Below are 19,942 nucleotides of genomic sequence, written 5' to 3'. Positions count from 1 at the left end.
TCCGAGCGGCCATGAGCATGTCCATGAGCGCCCAACCAGGTTTCCGTCAGGTGCATTGTAAGAAAACTAGAGCTGGAATTTGTAATTCGATATTGGTAGATTAACATGGCCAGAAACAGCTGAAATCAACTATGGACAGTATCATTATCTCAAACAACTTTATATGCAGAATCTGTAATGATCCTCAAACACATAAAATGGGGACAAAAAATGTAGATAAACAAATTTATATAGGATTTGACAAGCTTCACGATGATAATAAACAATTCATTCTTACTGCAGGGTTGAACCATTGGTAACTAGTCATCTTAAGTTCGGCCGTGTGTCAGCTTTCGGATAGGTAATATTAACTAAATGAACGAAATTGACCGCCAAAGATACCATAATCTTAGATTGCAGAAGCTTTTATGCAAGTTAACTGTACATAAACAAATAGTTGTACCAAAAACAGCTGTCAAATCCAAATCTCATGTTCTTCAAAAAAAAATAAAAAAAAAATAAAAAATGGAATGCACTCCACCATGCCATTCTACAGGGACCTTCAGTTTGGGAGACCCGTGATTCCTGTCCTGGTATTCTGATCAGTTAATTATCAAGGACATATGGTATGGAGCTTTGACAAACTCAATTTGAGAAGCTCAATTCTTGGCCCCTGACACTTGAGTCAATAAGATTGAAGATTACCCCTACGATCACAAATAAACATCATCTTCTGCAAGTGGGATCTATTGAGCATCAGAAAACTACTTTGAAAGACTGCAAACTGCTTAAGTTTTAATAGACATTTAATAACTCATGGCTGATCAGAGAATGTATAACCACACCATTATATGCAGCAGAGAATTGCTCTCAAGGCATGCCTTAATGATCACTCTTTCCCTTAGAGAAAAATCTGCTGAAACCACGTCCGTGTTTCTCAGGCATGACATTAGGCAAGGAAGTAGAGGATGATGATCTGGATGACCTGTGCTTTTGGCGCTTTGAGCTGATAGGTGATCTAGGAAATGAGCTTGCTTCGGTGTCAGATGGGCTCATGTCGAAGTTGTATCCATCCAAGGGAGACCCGCCTCCTGTTATCTGTGTCATATGAACAGAAGCAATTTCCATCTCAGAGTGAACAGGGTTAAAGCCGCTTGGACCTGGTTCATTTTCCAAAAAGTAGTCGCTCATTGGATATCTATTGTTTGGATAGGAACTCAAAGATTCTGCTGGTGGACGCATTGCTTGCAGTTGCCTGCCAAGAAGAAGTATCGTCTCCTGACACTCTGCAAGCTTCTCTGCTGCTGCTGCTATCTCCTCCTGTTATGATACATATACAAATTTTAGAGCAAAATTGAAGGACGTTCATATTTTCAGAGTCTAGATATATTGCAAATAGTTAACAGTTTACTGAAAAAGATGTGTACACAGCAGAAAATTTAAACAGTACTTCTGGTATCCAGGACTTGGCTGATAAAAGTCCCAATATAAAATACATATCAAATGATAAGTAGCCAGATTATTCTTGAATTGGATGATTTATATTTAATTAACTGCATGTCCAACTTTCAAAGTGAGGAAATAACAAAACTCTGATTGCAGGGGGACTGATGTCCCTCCTTTTCTCCTCAAAGATATTCACATGCATTTTAAGAACTTGGATGGGAACAAGACATCAAGCATATAATATGTTTCCTAGTGACACATTATGATAGGGCAGTACTTGCTAAATACCTTTCTTTCATAACTCTAAGTCACAACAGGTCCTACCACAAAAAGGATAAAAAAAAACTTAGCAATGACAGATTTCTAAATGAAAAAGGAAGAGCACACGGCATATAGAACCATGGAAACCTAAAAGAATATGTGGATATAATATAGCCAAGATGCCAAATAAGCAAAGCCAAGAGAAAAGGTTTCAGTAGCCTTCTCCATGAAATTGTGCGCTTCACCTACATGATCAACATTTGTCCCTGTCAATCAGAGTAATATTGAGACAGACCAAGTTCGTTTGCCCAGTGCCACAAGAAATGCTAATAATGGTTGGAAGCGTCAATGTGGATGAGTCATGCTGAGACTTTAATTCACTTTGCTAAAAAAACTTAGCAATGACAGATTTGTAAATGGAAAAGGAAGAGCACACGGCATATAGAACCATGGAAACCTAAAAGAATATGTGGATATAATATAACCAAGACGCCAAATAAGCAAAGCCAAGAGAAAAGGTTTCAGTAGCCTTCTCCATGAAATTGTGTGCTTCACCTACATGATCAACGTTTGTCCCTGTCAATCAGAGTAATATTGAGACAGACCAAGTTAGTTTGCCCAGTGCCACAAGAAATGCTAATAATGGTTGGAAGCGTCAATGTGGATGAGTCATGCTGAGACTTTAATTCACTTTGCTCAAGCTAGAAGTCTCGAAAGCTAGGAGCAAGTAAGCTCAATTCTTTTGGGTTTCTCCTAAGCACAAGATCCACTAGCTTCTTCAGGCATTTTACAGGCTCTAACCCTCTCAGCTTACTATGATATTAATGCCAGTTAAGCTTGCTTAGGAGAACAATGTTTTAGGTCATATAAGATTCCAGATTACTTTTCAAAGTTTTCTGGCTAAGAATGACACCAATCTTAAGTTAGCAAAAGTGGAGACAAGGATAATGCTGGTAGAAAGTGGGAAGAAGCAATTTTGTATGTATGTGCTTATGGATGCATGCATATATGCATGTATCATAAGTGTGCCCATGAGCAGCTGGGTGGGTGCGATGCCTGCATCTTTTATGGTGTGTTTTATTATTTTTGTTGTTGGAGAAAAAATTTACCTTCCATTTCTAAACCGAGGGTACTGCTTTATTAGTTATTACTCAAACTTGGCTGGATTTATGTTTAAATCGTTTTCTCATGTCCACACAACAATAAATTATTAAATACTTACACATGCCAATTTATATTTTGCTGTCAAATCAGAAAGAACTTTGCAAATCACAACTTGAAAGATCTCATCGATGGCTTATGCTCAGTATCGAGCTTCATCTTTTTGAAGAAATGTAAACTCAAATAACTCAATAAGGTTGCATGGTGCACCATTCAATAAGATGAGGCTTCCCTGATGATGTGAGTATAAGGTTCTAGAGGAAGATTGGGATAATGAGTCAATGTATCACCGGAAGAGCTTGATACCAGACATGAGGATGTGGAATTTGCTTCAAATTTAAGATCTCCTCAACCATGACCAAGGGGAATACAACTTTTGGGATTAGCTTCCCATGTTGGAAACATTGAGATAATCTAATTAAAACTGTTTAGGTTCTTCAACTTAGAACTTATATTTTCCTGATACAGCATGATTAATTATTGAAGGAAGCTTGAAAATAAAATATTATATGGAATCATATGTTTATAGCATCAAAGAATCCAAAAGGTATAAAATATGCATTAAAAGATGGGGACAAACAGAACCCAGTTGCTTCTGGAAATAAATCAAAGAGAATGGAATCCATAAAGCATTAAAATAAGCTAAACAGAATACAGCAACTAATGCAGAATAGTCTGTCTAGTAGTTAGCTACCTGAGATGAGTCTAAGATCAGATCAATGTGACAAGATCTCGAAATGTGAGAAATTCTACCAGAAGGCATCTAGAGCTCTCTGGTGAGACCACGAGAATAGAAACTCCTAATAAATTTATGCTCAGAAAAAGAACAGAAGAGCCGGGAGCAAGATAGTGATAGAAGACATCTGATAGGAACATATTTGATTTTATCACAATCTTTTCTGGAATGGAACGAAGAGCTTAGAGGTATTAACTTAAGAGGTAGCTCTCTCATGAAGCTAGAACATGGATGACCTTCAAAACTGGAAGAGGTGGAAATCATTATTTGTGAGATGAAATCCAGTAAAGCTCCTAGACTAGATGGTTTCAGTCAAGGGTAAGGTCTATGAACTAGATAGAACTATTGATTTAACATTTTGATCCCTAAGGAGGTTAAGCATACCATTTTGACACAAGTTCCCAAAACAAAATGCACTACCATCATGGGACATTCCACTCTATAAGGTAACATCTGAAAAAAAACCTCCCTCTTGCAAGTGGCTAGCAGGGAAGCTTATCTCTTGCCATCCATCTTCTTTCACAAAGGCAGTGGAAAAATGGTGAATATTTTATTAGCAAAAGAATAGCAAAGGACTGAGAAAGCACATGATGGCAGATGTCTATGATACAGAAAGCAGAATTTGTTATTCATAATTTGAGTTGTATGGACTTTGGTCAAGCTTAGATTATGTGAAAGAACATTTTGAATCTTCAACTTGGCAAACCTTGTGGATTCTTTAAAAGCAATTGAATTGTAAGGCAAGGTGACCCCCCCCCCCCCCCATCTCCTTTCTTATCTACGACTCACTACGCCACCTCATAGATGGACGAGGTAGTTGCCAGGGAAGATAGTAAAGTTTGTATATTTAGGCCAAAGGCGCAATAAGTCATCTAATATTTGATGATGGGTTGTTGGTTATCATCAACGATGACTCAAATTTGTGGGAATTTGTGGACCATTTTGAATGAGTATTTGCTAAGTTGTCAATAGTTTATAATTATATTTGTAATGTGAAACTTATTATCCTGCATAGTTCAGCAAATTTGATCCAAGAAGGCACGTGGAGGGTCTGTAAAATGTTAGCAAATCGGCTTTACATTGATAGATTTGAAAGTTATTTAATTAAGTTTTGCTAAAAAAGATGAAGTTGAACCATGAAAGAACTATGAAAGAAGATTAAAAGCATAAGCAACATCATTTGAACAAAAAACTGCTCAAGTACTATGGAAGAAAACACTAACAGATTTTAATCCTGCAAATTACTTTATCTGAAAATTCTTACTTCTACACATATGGGGAGTTTATCCTCCTTACCTGTTTAGATTTAATATCAGTGTCAGCACCAGAGCACATTGAACTCTTCTCATTCCTTCAATCAAATAAGAAGCATACAAGGATATCAGAAGAGAGAATCACAAATAGCAGGACATAAAAATAATTGCAAAATAGAAAGAAAGCCAAAAAGGAAACACAGATCGGCAGCTTGATGAAAAGAAAAGATTAATTTATGTTAGGTAGGTAATTTTAATATGAACCTTTCAATCTGCTCTTGAAGATCTTTGTATTTCGCCAAATCATCTTGATGGCTGCACCTTTCTTCCTGAAGTTCATTATCCAAAGTTTCTGCTTTTGTATGCAGCAGGACTACTTCAGCTTCTAATTCCTGTGTCCGTGATTCCAATGCCTTATAGGACTCAGCCATACATTTCAATTGTGTCTCAGACAAGCTGTTTGATTTCTGACTGGCGGCCAATTGTGATTTAAGCTCTGCCAGGTTTTCTTCCGTTTCAACCAGCTGATGCTTTGTATGTTCCAGCATTTCATTACATCTAGCCAATTCCATCTCCATGTTCTCTTTCTCCAATTTCAGGCATTTAAATTCCTCCAGAGAGCATTTCTTCAATGTAGCCTTTACTTCAAAGTCATGGCTGATGGGCCTTTCAATCTCAGGATCAGAGGAAGAATAAGGTACAAGCGAACACACTCCTGAGAAATTCTCTTTTATTGATGCATGCCGGATCACTTTATTTTCTAGTAAAGTTACCTTATCTACGCAATCAGAGATATTGCTTTCTCCTTCACTGCACTTTTTGCCTGATATGTTAAAACTCATCTCACTGGTTTCACACAAAATGTGGGACAAGGCAAGAATAAAATCGGTTATACTTATTTCATTACATAGAACTTTGTTGACAGATGCAGAGAACTGCTCAATTCTCTCACTTAGTCCATGGTCTTCAGAAGTCTTTCCTTGAATTTCCATAGCTTCTTTACCCAGAGAAATGACAAAATCATGAATATGAGAAATTGCATTCTTCAATCCTGGATCTGTGACATGGCTGGCATCACTACATGAATTATGATCTCGCCTTGAAGAAATCCCACTGTAGCTAGTCTCACCCATGTCTTCGTGGCAGCGATTTTGATCACAAGTAGCATCTGTGGAGTGAGTTTCTTCGATAACCCAACCAGAGTGCTGGGGAAACTCTTCTTGGACTGCCTGAACCATATGTCTAATACCTTCCAAAAGCTTTTCCATATCAGTGTCCAGGGCTTCAGATTCAAACATAGAAGCTATTCGTGACTGCAGTTTTGAAAGTGCAGAATCGAACTTTCTTGTTACATGTTCCCCACCTAGTTGCTCCTTGCTAGTATAAACCAGATTTGTTGATGGCACCAAACCCAGCTGTTGTTCTTCACCACCCCCATTCTTTTGAACGTCAGCCACTGAAGTAGCATCAGCATTTTCAATTTTCATCTTGTCAATCACACCATCTGAAATAGTGACAGTACCATGGGTCTCTGCTGATGAACATGCTAGTTTCTCCATCTCTAAAAAGTCATCCATAAGTTTCAAATGATTTGAATTTTCTGCTTTGTTACTCTTGTCAACATCTTTTTCTTTCTTGAACTGCGAGAGCTCTGATATTAATGCTGTAGCCCAAGACTCAGAACAGCTTCCTTCCTCATCAACACCATCTTCAGACATGGAGGTCAAGCTTGGTGGGTTGCTTTCATGTTGGCTTAAGGTACCACTGAAGGGGGTATAACTATTCAACTTTGAGGGGCTCTTTTGTTTGTTTGGAGCAATCATCTGTGTTTCCAAGCTCCGAAGCTTGCTTGCTGTATTAGCACACATGTTTCTTGAAACCTGTAGCTCACTATTACGTTTTGACAAGGCCTCTTTTAGCATTTTTGTCTCTTCCTCCATTGTTAACAAACGTGCTGTAAGAAATTCATTCTCTTTCTTGAACTGCTGGATTTGTTCCGGGGAAAAATCTGGAACTGAAGTTGATATATGATGCGGGCTAGAGTTTTTAGAAGGAGAGCGCCGTAATTTGGTTTCCCCATAGTCTCGACCTAAATTCTCAACTTCTAACTTCATTTGAGCTAATGCAGCAGGGCCAGGCAACTTCTTTCGAACAAGACCACGTAACCTTTGGCATTCTGCTTCTAATTTCAATATTTTCTTGACATTTTCTAAATGCTGCTTGTTTGCCACATCAGCAGATCTCATGCTCATGTTCTTCTCTTCATTGCGAATTTCAAGCTCCTTGGAGACAACATGAAGCTCATATTTTAATGAACTTATTTCTCTTTCAAATGATTGTATATTGTTCTTCAATACTTCAATTTCAGCATCAGCTTGAGATTTTTCATCATTAATCTTCATCAGCATAGCAGAACGTTCTTGAAGAGATCTCGAAAGTGCAGCATTTTCGGCAGAAGCCCTTAAGACCTCCTGTTCAAAATCAACTATTTTTGCTTCCAGTTCAGCCTTGACCTTTTCCCATTGCTTAGTTTTTGCAAAAACTACATCATGTAACTTTTGCTCACTTTCTTCCTTCACATTCCGTATCTGCTTCATGCACTCCTTTAGAGCACCATCAAGATGTGATGCCCGTTCTTCAGCTGTAAGCCTTGATAGCGTTACAGACTCAAGTTGAATTTTCAGTGCTGAGGCTTCTGCTTCAGCTGTTTCCCAACCTAAAGGAAGGAACAAACAGAAATTCCAGAAAAATCATTGCCTTGCAAATTAATAATATGGTATTCTTTCTTAGTTAACGAACTTGTAAAACAAAAAGAGCTCATGACAGCGCTAAGAAATAAGAAATATTAAGTCATATTCCAAAATGTTTAAGAAATAATGTCAAGTGTTGAGATCTTACACTAACAAAATTTATCAGCATCAAATCAAAAGATCTAAATTCCAACAGTAAGCACTGCTATACCTGATACTGCATCTTCAGCAACTTTTGCATGCTGTTTTACCAAATTCTCCTTAGTGGTCATCTCTGATTGTGCTGAAGATAATTTTTCATTCAAGATAGTCACCTGGTCCTCCAATTCAGTGAGATGTGCATATTTCTCCAAGGAAACTTGGACATAATTTACGCTTCTTGTACGTTCCTGCCAACAAAGTGATTTGAGATGCAAGAACTAAACCAACCACATTTAGAATAAATCAAATCAAGAAAAAGGGACAACATAACAATAATAATGAAGAATAATATATAATCCATTTCCAATGGTAAATAAGCTAATAAACATTGAGTTAGGGAGAATATCAGGTCACAAGAAATAAATTAAAAAGCAGCAACAGCTTGTACCAGCTGACAATGAATAAATTAGAATGATTAGTCTACCTTTTGCTCAGCCAGTCCATTATAGCAGAATAAAAAAATACTTGAATTTCTAGAACCGAAAGATATGCTATATGGGTCACTTTTTATTTGCTATACAACTTTTAGGTCAAAATATATTGATTAAAAACATCTAGCTAAAACATATTTTTCGGCACTTTTGTTCTTAAAGCTTGTTATACACAAGTCACTATGAAGAACATGACGTCAACATTTGGGTGACCTGACTCTAAAAGAATGAAGAATTTGAGCTCATAGCAATGTCCTCTGGGTATGTTGTAACTCTGTAAATAACAGATGAATTTAGCTGTATGGTCTTTGCTTTTGTACATAACATAAATTTAAAGAAGTAAAGAATCGCCCTTTGCCTCTAAGAGATGGCCTCAATCAGAGAATGCCAGACTTAAAAAATCATGGCCCTTGCCTTAATGCATGGTCTCACTCTAGAGAGATGGTCTTAGACATCATGGCATTTGCCTTTAGCCTTGGTCTATGACCTAACTCTACAATAAGTGAATAATTGTAGTTTATGAACTTGCCTTCTGATATAGCCTCAAATAATGTCTGAAGACTCAGTTTATGGATGCCACAGGATAAGGGAGTGTGGGGGCACGGCCCTCGCAAAAGTTATGAGCCTGTCCACTATTAGATTTCCATAGTGCTGTTGAAATGGTATGTAGCTCCTTATTATTGACCCCTTTAAAAGTTTTAGTTATATTTCTAGTACACAGTTGCTGCCTAATTGGACAAGAATCACATAAACCCTACTATGAGCATAAATTTTTAATATTAGCTTAGACTCGCTTTTAAGGGATAAAAAATATAATAATCTTTCAAATGGAAAGAAAATTGCTTCTTTTCAATGAAGAACTGCTCTTATTTTCAGGATAACTATCTACGGTTATTTGGAATCCAAATTAGATAAGCAATGCAAGAGACAGAGAGTCATTGGTTTCTCTTTTTTGTTTCTCTTTGCAACAAAAACTATCTATTTGCAAATATCTTCTTGAGAATGAAAGGTGAGTATCTTTGATGATTTCTTTTCACACATTATTTTAAATGCACTTGTTTTGTGTTTTTACTTTTTTCTTTCTAGTGAAGCATGTGCTGTTAAAACTTAAAGCAACATTACAAACACTTCTTTCTAGAAAAATTAATTACAGTATTATTGCCTTTTAACACATGTGACTGGCAATATAATCATGATGTCCGCTTATGGTTCTCTCAGTCGAGCTTACATATTAGTCAATCAATATGATCAAGTAGAAACCAAGAAAGAAGTTCATGAACATCAAACACAACCTAATTAATTCTTGAACATCTTATTGTTAAAAAGTTATTTGATAATGCATTCCCCTGCCCATCACCAGCCAACCTCCTTAAAAGGAAAAATATTTGTCAACTCCTATTTATGGACTTTGTGTTTCAATATGGTGAAACTCTAAAGAAGTAAAGACTTGGAATCTATGGCCTTTGCCTTCACAAACAGCTTAACCTTAAAGGCATGAATACCTGGAGTTCTTGGTCTTTGTGATCCAGTGTTGCCTAACTGTAAAGAATCAAAAACATAAAACACACGGATTTTGTCTTCAAGAATGGGCTGGATTCCAAGAAATTGAAGATCTAACCAGACTCTAAATGAACTGATGGCTTTTAAGTATATAGCTCCCAACTTCATAATTGGCCTAAAAGACATAGGTTACACAACCTCCACCTTCATAGTTGGCCCTCCAAAGAACTTAAGAGTATCTCCAGACTCCATGGATGGCTTACCTTTAAGAACTTTGAACATGATGGCCTCACTTTTCAGAGTCATCTTGAATTTAACAGAAGATGTAAAATGCCCTTAAGACTTTAAACTTAGCATATAAATATCTTGTTATCAATTGGCATCCATGCTTTCAAATTGGGCAAGTCAAATAAGATATAAATTGGAAAGTTAAACTAGTGTTGTCAATGATACGTTTAAACTATTTGAAAACTTGGGAAACTAATGCATACTTGACTTTAATTGGGGACCTAAAAATTAATCTTGAAAATTTCATCCATATTAGACCTTGGCAATCCAAAATGGATCAACTACTGACTTGACTACATGACCCCTAAGTAACGACCCACTTCATAGAGAAAATTAGCTTCAGTTATTGAAGACAAAATAGAAGTTAGACATTATTTTACTTTCATAATAAAGCTATTTTCATTAAAACATTCATGAAACTATTTTTCATAATAAAGCATGATTTTCATAATATATATGCTAATCCATAATTTAAAAAAAATACATGATATTTTTACTAACAAATTATATGCATGAAAAATATGATAATTTAAAAATAATGAGTATAACATTTACTTTATTCTTTCGTCTTAGACTGTCAAACTTTACTAGGCAATTCAGTTAACCCTATTAAAAATATTAAAAGCAAAATTAATTTCTGCTTGACAATTTTAATTGAATTAAAATAATAAGAAATAAGGACGATTAGCTAAATGATAGCGTTCAACAACTCCAAATGGGTCAAGTCTGAGCGATTCAATCAATAAATCATAAAGCATAGACTCGATCAAGGCCAAGAACGTTTAACATAGTTCATCATAGTGGGATCTATGGATACTTGACAAGGCCGGATGATCGATTCAATAGGCATCCTGAGCACTAGAGCAGCTTAGAACCTCTTTTCAAATATCAACTCGAGTTCGTAGATCAGGTCGACAGGATCCGATACTGGGTTCCACAGATCTTAAAAAAATAAAGAAAGGAGAGAGAAAGTAGAGAGAGGAGAGAAGAGGCAAGAATCCTTCCCATCTCTCTTCTTCCGGTAATAGGTGGCAGCAGCAATGGCCCAGCTGCCCATCTGACAGCGACCTCAGGCAATTGCAATCTCCAGCCAAACTCGGTAACCGGCAGTGTCAAATCATGGTGGAAGAAACCAAAATAGGGGTGCTCTATTTCGGAAGAGACTTCGGCGATTGCCGACTCAAATCCATGGAAACGAAGGCCTAAAACACAAAAAAGGGAGGAGAAGATGGAGAGCTCGTACCTAGGTCTGGCGAGGCTCTCCGTCGCGGGCCTCTTCAAGCCGACCCAAGATCAATTAGTGTGTAGGTCAGTCAATGGACCAGGCCCTCACAGATCTGCTTGTCGACTTCTTGAATGATGGAAAAGTGCTTGCAGATCAGGCTGGAGCCTGCCGGATAAAGTGACAAGCCTCCCATTATATCCTCTTCGACGACTAGTTATATCGGAGATCATTTTCGCTGTCGTTCCTCAGGTGCCTCCGTCCAACTAAAGCAAATTATACACTTTGGGAGGTGCACAAAGGCATCTGTGGCAACCATCTGGGGAGTAGATCCCTAGCCTACAAGATCCTGTGACAGGGATACTACTGACCGACCTTGCAAAAAGATGCGGCCAACCTCATCTAGAAGTGCGACCGATGTTAACGACATGCGAGTATCCAACAACGACCAGTTGTGTCGTTGATGTAGATCAGCACCCCTTAGCCATTTGCACAATAAAGAATCGACATCCTTGAACCCTTTCTACTAACAACAAAGTAGCGTAAGTTCCTCTTTGTGGCAGTGGACTACTTCACCAAGTGGGCAAAAGCCAAGCCGGTAGCATGGATTATCGAGGCGAAGGCCCGAGACTTTGTCTAGAAAGCCTTAATCTGCAGGTTTGGAATTTCTCGAGTGATCGTCACCAACAACGGACGCTAGTTCGATAATGCCTGATTCGAAGAGTTCTGCACCGAGCTCGGTATTGACCATCGGTTCACTTCGGTGGCACATCCGCAAACCAATAGAGAAGCCGAGGTGACCAATCAGACTATCCTATAGGGGCTGAAGGCAAGGCTTAACCAAGCAAAAGGGTTGTGGGCCGAAAAGCTGTACAATGTCTTATAGGCATACTGCACGACACATCGGATTCCCACTGGAGAGACGCCCTTCAACATTGCCTTTGGCACAGAGGCGGTGATCCTACTCGAGATGGGTCTTCCATCATTTTGGGTGGAAAGCTTCAACGACTAGACAAACTTAGATCAGCTCCAAGCTAACCTCAATCTGCTGGAAGAAACCAGAAAGCAAGGCCCGACACTATAACACTAGGGTTAAGGGCAAACTCTTACGATCTGGCAACCTCGTCTTGAGGAAGATCGAAGCGTCGTAGCCAAAAGAACTTGGAAAGCTGAGCCCGAACTAAGAAAGCCCGTACCGGGTAACAGAAACAGTGTGGCCGAAAACATACAAGCTAGAGCACCTCAATGGCGCCCCGATCTCACGAACATGGAACTCCAACAATCTCAACATCTATTATCAGCAAGGTCAGAGGAACTAGACCGGACCCCGTACTGGCTCCCCAGCAAGATGGCTCACTAAGAGCCCACGTCGTGTTGTGCCGGGCCCGTACCGACATTAGGAACAGACAGGGAAGAGGCAAAACGAGAGAGAAAAAGAGAAAGCAAGGGAGGGAGGAAGAGGATGATGAAGGTGCATGTGCATGGACGCCATATAATTTGTATGACATTTTCAGAATATTAAATGGCCGAATTTGGAAAAGTTATTAAGATGAAAGTTTTAGGTCTCTTTCTCTTCTTTCCAACAAGCCCAAGAACATTAGAATCAGAGTTATGGTTCTAATATTATAGGTGTTTTAAGAGGCAGGTGTCTTTTGACCTTTCAAATTCTCTAAGAGAATTTGGTTTTAGCTCTGATATCTTTTATTATGTGAGTTACCCATATCAAGGTGACTCTTGACCTTTCATTTTCTTTTATCTTTTCATGCTGCCCATGACTTGCCTATAAATAGTCATGAATTGTAATGAATAGGCATCCAAGCTTTGAATGAAAGTTATCTTCCTTCTTTGCAAAGAAATTGTTTTTTGTTTTTTCTCCCACTTTCATTGAATTGCAAATCGATCCAAGTTATAAAAAGTGATATTAGAGCAAGGTTATCATCTTTTGACGTTTCGAGAGGGGTCCTATCGCATTTCTCGTGGTGGTATTAATGCAAGCTCTAACCAACCATGGCAGGCCGAGGCAACCGAGGTCCTTCTAGCGATAAAGAACCTCGTAGAAATCGAGATCTTGGAGATATAGAGAACGTTGAGTTGCAGCGGCAAGTCCAAAACCTTACCTAAAGGTTGCCTCGTTATGAGCAAAACCCGAGTGAGGAGAACGGCACCACTAAAGAAGATCGCAACACCATCCATGACCAAAGTTCTCGTCGTGGTAGGAGCAACTCTTCTTCATCTCACCAACATCGTCATCAATTTCGATTTCCAGACATCAAAGTAGATATTCCCGAGTTCGAAGGAAAAATGCAATCCGACATCTTCCTAGATTGGCTCAACACTGTTGAGAGGATCTTTGACTACAAAAAGGTTCCTGATGAGCTTAAAGTGAAGATCCTAGCCATCAAACTTTGAAAGCATGCATCAATCTGGTGGGAGCGCCTCAAGTTGCAAAGAGAAAAAGAGGAAAAATCTAATGGAACTGGGAGAAAAGAAAAGAAACAATTTCTTTGCAAAGGAGGAAGATAACTTTCATTTAAAGCTTGGATGCCTCCTCATTACAATTTATGACTATTTATAGGCAAGTCATGGGTAACATGAAAAGATAAAAAAAAAAAATAAAGGTCAAAAGTCACCTTGATATGGGTAACTCACACAATAAAAGACATCAAAGCCAAAACCAAATTCTCTTAGAGAATTTGAAAGGTCAAAAGACATATGCCTCTTAAAATACCTATAACTGTTCAACTATTACTCTAATTCTAATGTTCTTGGACTTGTTGGAAATAAGAGAAAGAGACCTGAAACTTTTATCTAATAACTTTTCTAAATTCGGCCATCTAATATTCTGAAAATGACATGCAAATTGTATGGCGTCCATGCACATGCACCTGCATCAACGTCCATGGGGGAACCGTTCTTTACGAGGATGAATCCATACAAGGTCACCTTGTTTAAATAATGCCGGACAACGATACTTATCGGCTCTCTCCTTAAACTTCCAATTGCTTTTTTCAATCTTGGATCGAACTTGCTTATGCATCTTTTTGATTTCACTAACCCTTGCTTCTGCATCACCGCTAAATCGAGCAACATGAGGAAGGGGAGCTAGATCAAAGGGGCCATTAGGATTGCACCCATAAACAATCTCAAAAGGACTAGCACCGGTAGTAGAACTACTTGAGCGATTGTATGCAAACTCCACTTGAGAAAGAATTAAGTCCTATTGCTTCTTGTTGTTGCCCAAATAACTTCAAATAAAATTGCTAAAGCTTTGATTTACCACTTCCGTTTGACCATCGGTTTGTGGATGATAAGAAGAGCTGAACTGAAGTTTGGTGCCTAATTTTGCCTATAGAGTCCGCCAAAAGTGTCCTACAAATTTTGGATCTCAGTCCGAAGTAAAAGTCTTTAGGATGCCATGAAGTTTGATGATCTCTCGAAAATAAAGATCGGCAATTTTAGATGCATCATAGATCTTCTCGCAAGGTACAAAAAAAAATTATTTTAGAAAATCGATCAACAACCACCATGATCGAATCCTTTCCACGTTGAGTGCGAGGAAGACCAAAGACGAAATCAATACTTACATCCTCCCATGGAGCTTGAGGTACAGGAAGAGGAGTATAAAGGCCAGTATTTTGAGCTCGGCTTCTGGCAATATGACATGTTCGGCATAGGTTGACATATCTCTCTACGTCCTTTCTCATCTATGATCAAAAGAAATTTTCTTTGACAGAGGAGCCACTAGCCGAGAAGCCAATCAGCCGAGAAGAACAATCAGCACATATCAACAAAGACTGACAGTCCTAACAACCGACAATCCTGGCATCCTGCAGTCATGGCAACACCACGGCTTGCGTCCCACCAACGTCGCACACCGCCACGCGGACTAGCTCCCACGCCACTGTCGTACTATCGGTTATTATCTGGTCATCAGTGCATGCTACATCAGCCTAGATAACAACAAAACGGGCTCTCCTATATAAAGAGGCAACTCGGAGGCCTCAAGTATGCATGATAATATGTATTATGCATGCCATTATGTCACAAAGAACAAACTCTGTTGAACTCTCTTCCTTCCATATTGTTGCTTCTCTATTCTAACTTAGGCATCGGAAGGTCCTCCGCCGAAAACTTTCCAATAAATAGACTTCTTGCAGGCCACTAGTAGAGGATACTGGCACTCGACGCCTCAATCAGCCTACTCAACTTGACTTTAGCCGACCTCAGGGTCGTCCAAGCTGCGCTTTGACCACGTTTCGGATTCAGCGGCAACAGAAATCTTAGGTAAGAAGAATTTATGTTCCTGCAATATAAAGCATAAATAAATGATCCAAGAAATAAATGGAGTAGTTTCATCTTTCTAACTTTTTAATGGGTGCTGCAGTCTTTCCCCTGATATCAAAAGGGAACTGAATAGACTAGAAGCCCATCCCAACCTTCCCAATCAAGGAAGTCGGAAGAAACCTTTATAGCCTCTCAAACTCCAGGTCTATCCACAAATGACATTTTAAGAGATACTACAGAATCAGCCTTATAAGCTTTATTTTCTTATAGCTTCCAACCTTCAACTACGATGATAAGACCCCACTGTATTCTTTGTATTTTTACCAACTATTTTGGAATTGCAAATGGAGCTTCAACCTGATGGAGACCTTTCTTAAAAGCCCCTTGGTGCACTTAAAAGGGTTTACAGTGTCCAGTTTGTTTGGTTCAATTGTCGCATTGTGATAGCAGACTTGATTATCTCTTAAAAGACTTCTTTATGCAAAGCAGCCACAACTGCCTCTACAACCCATCATTAGTGTAAATTACTTGATTTGTTATCTCGTCAACTTCATCTTACCCAACCTCACTAACACTCTGGGCCAATTAAAAGGACTATCATGAGCAAAACAACTTTTAATAGCATATAGTTTCAACTACTAGATTTGAATATAACTATGAGTTCTCATGATCATATCGGATACCAAATAACTTCATATATCTATGGCCATTCATATCTTTCTCTTTATGCAAATACAATATTAACAGTATCAAGACACAACTATATCACCATTCAGTATATCATAATATGAATCGGCATCTAATATGTTTTTGAGTTGTTATGTTTTTTAAAAGATTCAAACTTTACAGTAAACTTGGATCATGAAGGATGGTATATACTATGTACAGTCTAACTAGCAAAGAGAACTTGCACAAATTTCATCCAAAACTGCATTTCCAGTCAAGTTTACATGCAAAAACAACTAGCATCAATTTGGCTCCCACAAGTACATTATCTTGAGCTTGCATTGTAAAAAGTGGCCGATATGGTCTAAGAAGCAAAGAGAACTTCAACACCGTTTCAGCCAAAACTACAAATTTGGTTTAACTTACATTCCAGACCAAGGACCTTGTTATGCACCCAAAAGCCAGAGTGGAATGAGCTTGCATTGTGACGGATGGTCCATATGGCTAACTTGCCAAGAGAGCTTTAACAAAAGTAAGATGTAAGAAAGGAACCCTTGTCCTCATTGTCTAGAGTTTGTCAGGGTGAATAATGGCTAACCGTCTTACTGACCCACCATCAGTTATGAGCATTTATAATGAGCCGACCATCGATATCCTTAGCACATCATCAACAGGAAGGGAAAGCAACCCATCGGTATATTGAACTAAGCCTTGGAAAATGAGTCTGACAAATAGAACGATAAGATATTTGCCTATTATCTAGAAAAATGTTGAGTGTTGAGTTTGAATCCATAAAATCAGCCAAAACAGAATGTTGGATGAAAATTAAAATCAGTTAAAAAAATCTGCTACATACTTAGAATTGGTTTTCCGCAGAGTTTTGATTATAATCTTGTATTTCTTGAGAAGTTCTTGCATAATCATAAATTATGTCTGGATTACATAGTTTTAATGATTTTATCTTCACTTCATTCGCATACTATTAAACTGCTCTGCTTTTCACTTCATTGATATCTTGTTATTGTAGCATTTTGTTCTTCAATTGCTTATACCCGCAAAATTAACTACTAACTGCAGAAAATAAAAATTGGGGGAAAGGGCAAACTTGATCTTCTTGATTGCCAGCTGGCTTAGGTGAAGAAGTGCTAGTCGAATTTGTTGTAGTTGCCGTTTTCTCAGATGATTTCTTCTTCCAAGGCCAACTTCGCCGATCCATTTTCAGCTAATGTAGCCTATAAAATGTTTTAAAAGTCAAAACTCCTCTGATCATCAGCAATCAGCTGAATAAAAGAAATGAAGACTAGAACAGGCAACCACAAAAGTCGAAGCAATTGGTAATGGCAGTGAAACTGCAGATTCTTTAAAATGAGGAGGAAAAAAGAAAACTCCAGTTATAAATCATTTCGAAGGACAGAAACAAAGAGAACTATGAATGTCGGCACCAGAAGTTCTGGAAATCAATATTTATATCCCCTTTTTTACAGTAATCCGAGAGGATTTGTACAGTGTTCTGTTAAGAAGTGTGAAGCTGCAGAATGTCTCAATGAGGGAGAAAAAAGAAAACTCCAGCTCTAAATTTATTACTTCTGACGACACAAACAAGAGAATTATAAAGAGTTGACAAAAGAAAATGAAAACCCCATATGGGTTAAGAACCTCCCATTTCAATAAAATTTTGAAATTCACTGAACATAACTTAGAAAAATGAATCATACACCAAAAAAACTGACATTGTTAAACATTCATCCCAAGTAATTTCCTATTTTGTGTATCCCAGTAAGCTGGCATAACAAGAGATCAATACATCAATCAGGTTAAAATATTTATCAAAAACAAATGAAGATTACAAGCAGTAAAGAAGTGCCGACGAAAAGTAAACATGGTGAAAGGTAGTTGCAAATCTTTAAAACGAGTGGGGCAAGGAGTTAAGACTCGCTTAAGTCATTAGTGATTACTGACTGTTGCCAGAAACTATCCATTTCCCAGTCCACTCTCGTTATGACCCACCTGAAGGAAGAGCTCTTCTAAAGCCGAAACTATTCACCAGATCGAAATCGTACTTCTATCGTAACAATTTCTTTACCTGCCACCGCCAGGCAGTGGAAGAATAAACGAAGTTTCCACAATCCCGAACCACAAATCAAAAGCAAAAAGTTGGAAGCAAAGTTGAATCAAAAGAAACAAAAATGGAAATTTTAAGAAGAAAAAACAGAAGTAGAGATCCCAATGTCGATGATCACGCAATCGATTCCTTCCAACAGATCAAACGCATCAATTGTTGGGAATTGCCAGAAACTCCATCAAAGAATCGGATCGATGCCTTCGTTGCTTGATCATGAAAAAGCCAAATTACGAATCGGAAAAAGTAGTAAAGAAAGGGATTTTCTTCGGCAACTATTTAAGATCTCCACAATGTGAAGCATCGATCAAATAGGACTAATAATCCAAGCGAACCTCACCATATCAATGAGCCAAAAAAGAGCACAGGATCAGCCAAAACAATGATGTCCCCAGACAAATCTACGCAAAAACCATCTAAATTTTCTTAAAAGCAATTATCTTTTCATCTCCAGCACGATCCAGAAAAGAGCCACAGCTTGAAAAAGAATCCAAACAAAAAGTCTAAAAAACGACAACAACTCCAGAAACTCTCACCCAGCGAAATCCTCCAAAAATCCAATAATTGTCGTGCCGGAAGAACCAAATAAAATCGCCTCAATTAACACATACAAAATAAAAGCGAAAAAGGATCGAATAGGCTGAAATATTCCCCAGATAGAAAGATAGAAGAAGGGAGAAGAGCACACGGTGGCTTACCGGATAGAATGTAGCTTAAAAAAAATGGAAATTTTTGGAGCAGATCTGGCAAGCGATATCGTAAACCTCTCAGAAGAAAAATTAGCTCATTGCTATTTTTAAATTTTTCCGCTGTTTTTTCTTTAATTTCGATCTCCCCTGGTGATGAAGCGGTAGATATACAAAGAATGAGAACGATGTAGTTATTACTCGTGCTTCGCTGCTCCTCTCTCTTCTCTCTTTTTCTTCTCACTTCTTCTTCTTCTAAATCCGCTGTCTACTTCGGCCGAGAGAAGAACAGAGAAAGGTGGGTGGAGAGAGAAAAAAAAAAAAAAAGCAGAGAAAGAAGAGAAGAAGCAAGGATAGCAAGAGGGCGAGGTGTTTCTCGGTAAAAATATTCGCGTTAGGTGCCACTTAAAAGCAAGACGTTGGAAAGGACCAAAAGATGCCCGCTTTGTTCCCCATCTCTTTTCAAATCCTCCCCTCTTTTCTTCGCCCTTGGACACGTATTATCCACTTTAACCTCCATTCTTATAAAAATTATTATTTTATTTTACGTACTTCAACATTCTCGACAAATACGAGGCTTTTCTTTTCTTTTCTTTTCTTTCAAAAAAAAAAAGAAATAAAAAAAAGATAAAGATGGCCGACCGGACAGGAGTTCCCGATTTGGACGGCGGTGATTGACGCCGCCTGAAATAGAATCAACGGATCCATCTGTCGGTTCCCCGTTGTTTTTTAATTTTCGACACCGTGTGGCTTGTAACGTACGCCGTCGGTGTCAGCCGTGCTGACGTATCCTGAGCATCATCGTGCACCGTCTGATCGGCGCTCCCACCGCATCCATGGGGCTGACCTTGGGAGGCATTCAACAAATCGATCGACGATGACCGTCCGATCGGGCGCGAGAAAAACCATCGCCAAAAAAAAAAAAAAACCTGCACTTCTATTTTTTATTCCGTATGATT

General features: G+C 38.4%; 1 protein-coding gene across 4 annotated transcripts; it reads right to left on the bottom strand.

Annotated features, from left to right (window-relative positions):
- Positions 1-364: 364 nt before the first annotated feature.
- LOC103696588 (filament-like plant protein 4) lies at positions 365-19,478 on the bottom strand. Of its 4 annotated transcripts, none has more exons than XM_008778261.6 (7): positions 18,996-19,364; positions 17,284-17,410; positions 7,798-7,975; positions 5,101-7,552; positions 4,880-4,934; positions 825-1,299; positions 365-712 (listed from the first exon to the last, which is right to left on the bottom strand). In XM_008778261.6, exons 2-6 carry the CDS (start codon positions 17,392-17,394, stop codon positions 862-864), a joined length of 3,234 nt encoding a protein of 1,077 aa, XP_008776483.4. In that variant the 5' UTR covers positions 17,395-17,410; positions 18,996-19,364; the 3' UTR covers positions 365-712; positions 825-861. The 4 variants fall into 4 exon arrangements, with proteins under 4 accessions (XP_008776483.4, XP_008776484.4, XP_008776482.4 ...); XM_008778262.6 differs by having other exon boundaries at positions 365-686; XM_008778260.6 differs by having other exon boundaries at positions 365-1,299; positions 18,996-19,478.
- Positions 19,479-19,942: the final 464 nt, after the last annotated feature.

This window comes from Phoenix dactylifera, chromosome 6 (assembly GCF_051530095.1).
Source record: "Phoenix dactylifera cultivar Ajwa chromosome 6, Ajwa_hap1_PhDact_Kaust_v1.1, whole genome shotgun sequence".
Taxonomy (NCBI): domain Eukaryota; kingdom Viridiplantae; phylum Streptophyta; class Magnoliopsida; order Arecales; family Arecaceae; genus Phoenix; species Phoenix dactylifera.
This window is presented reverse-complemented; position numbering and strand designations above follow the sequence as displayed.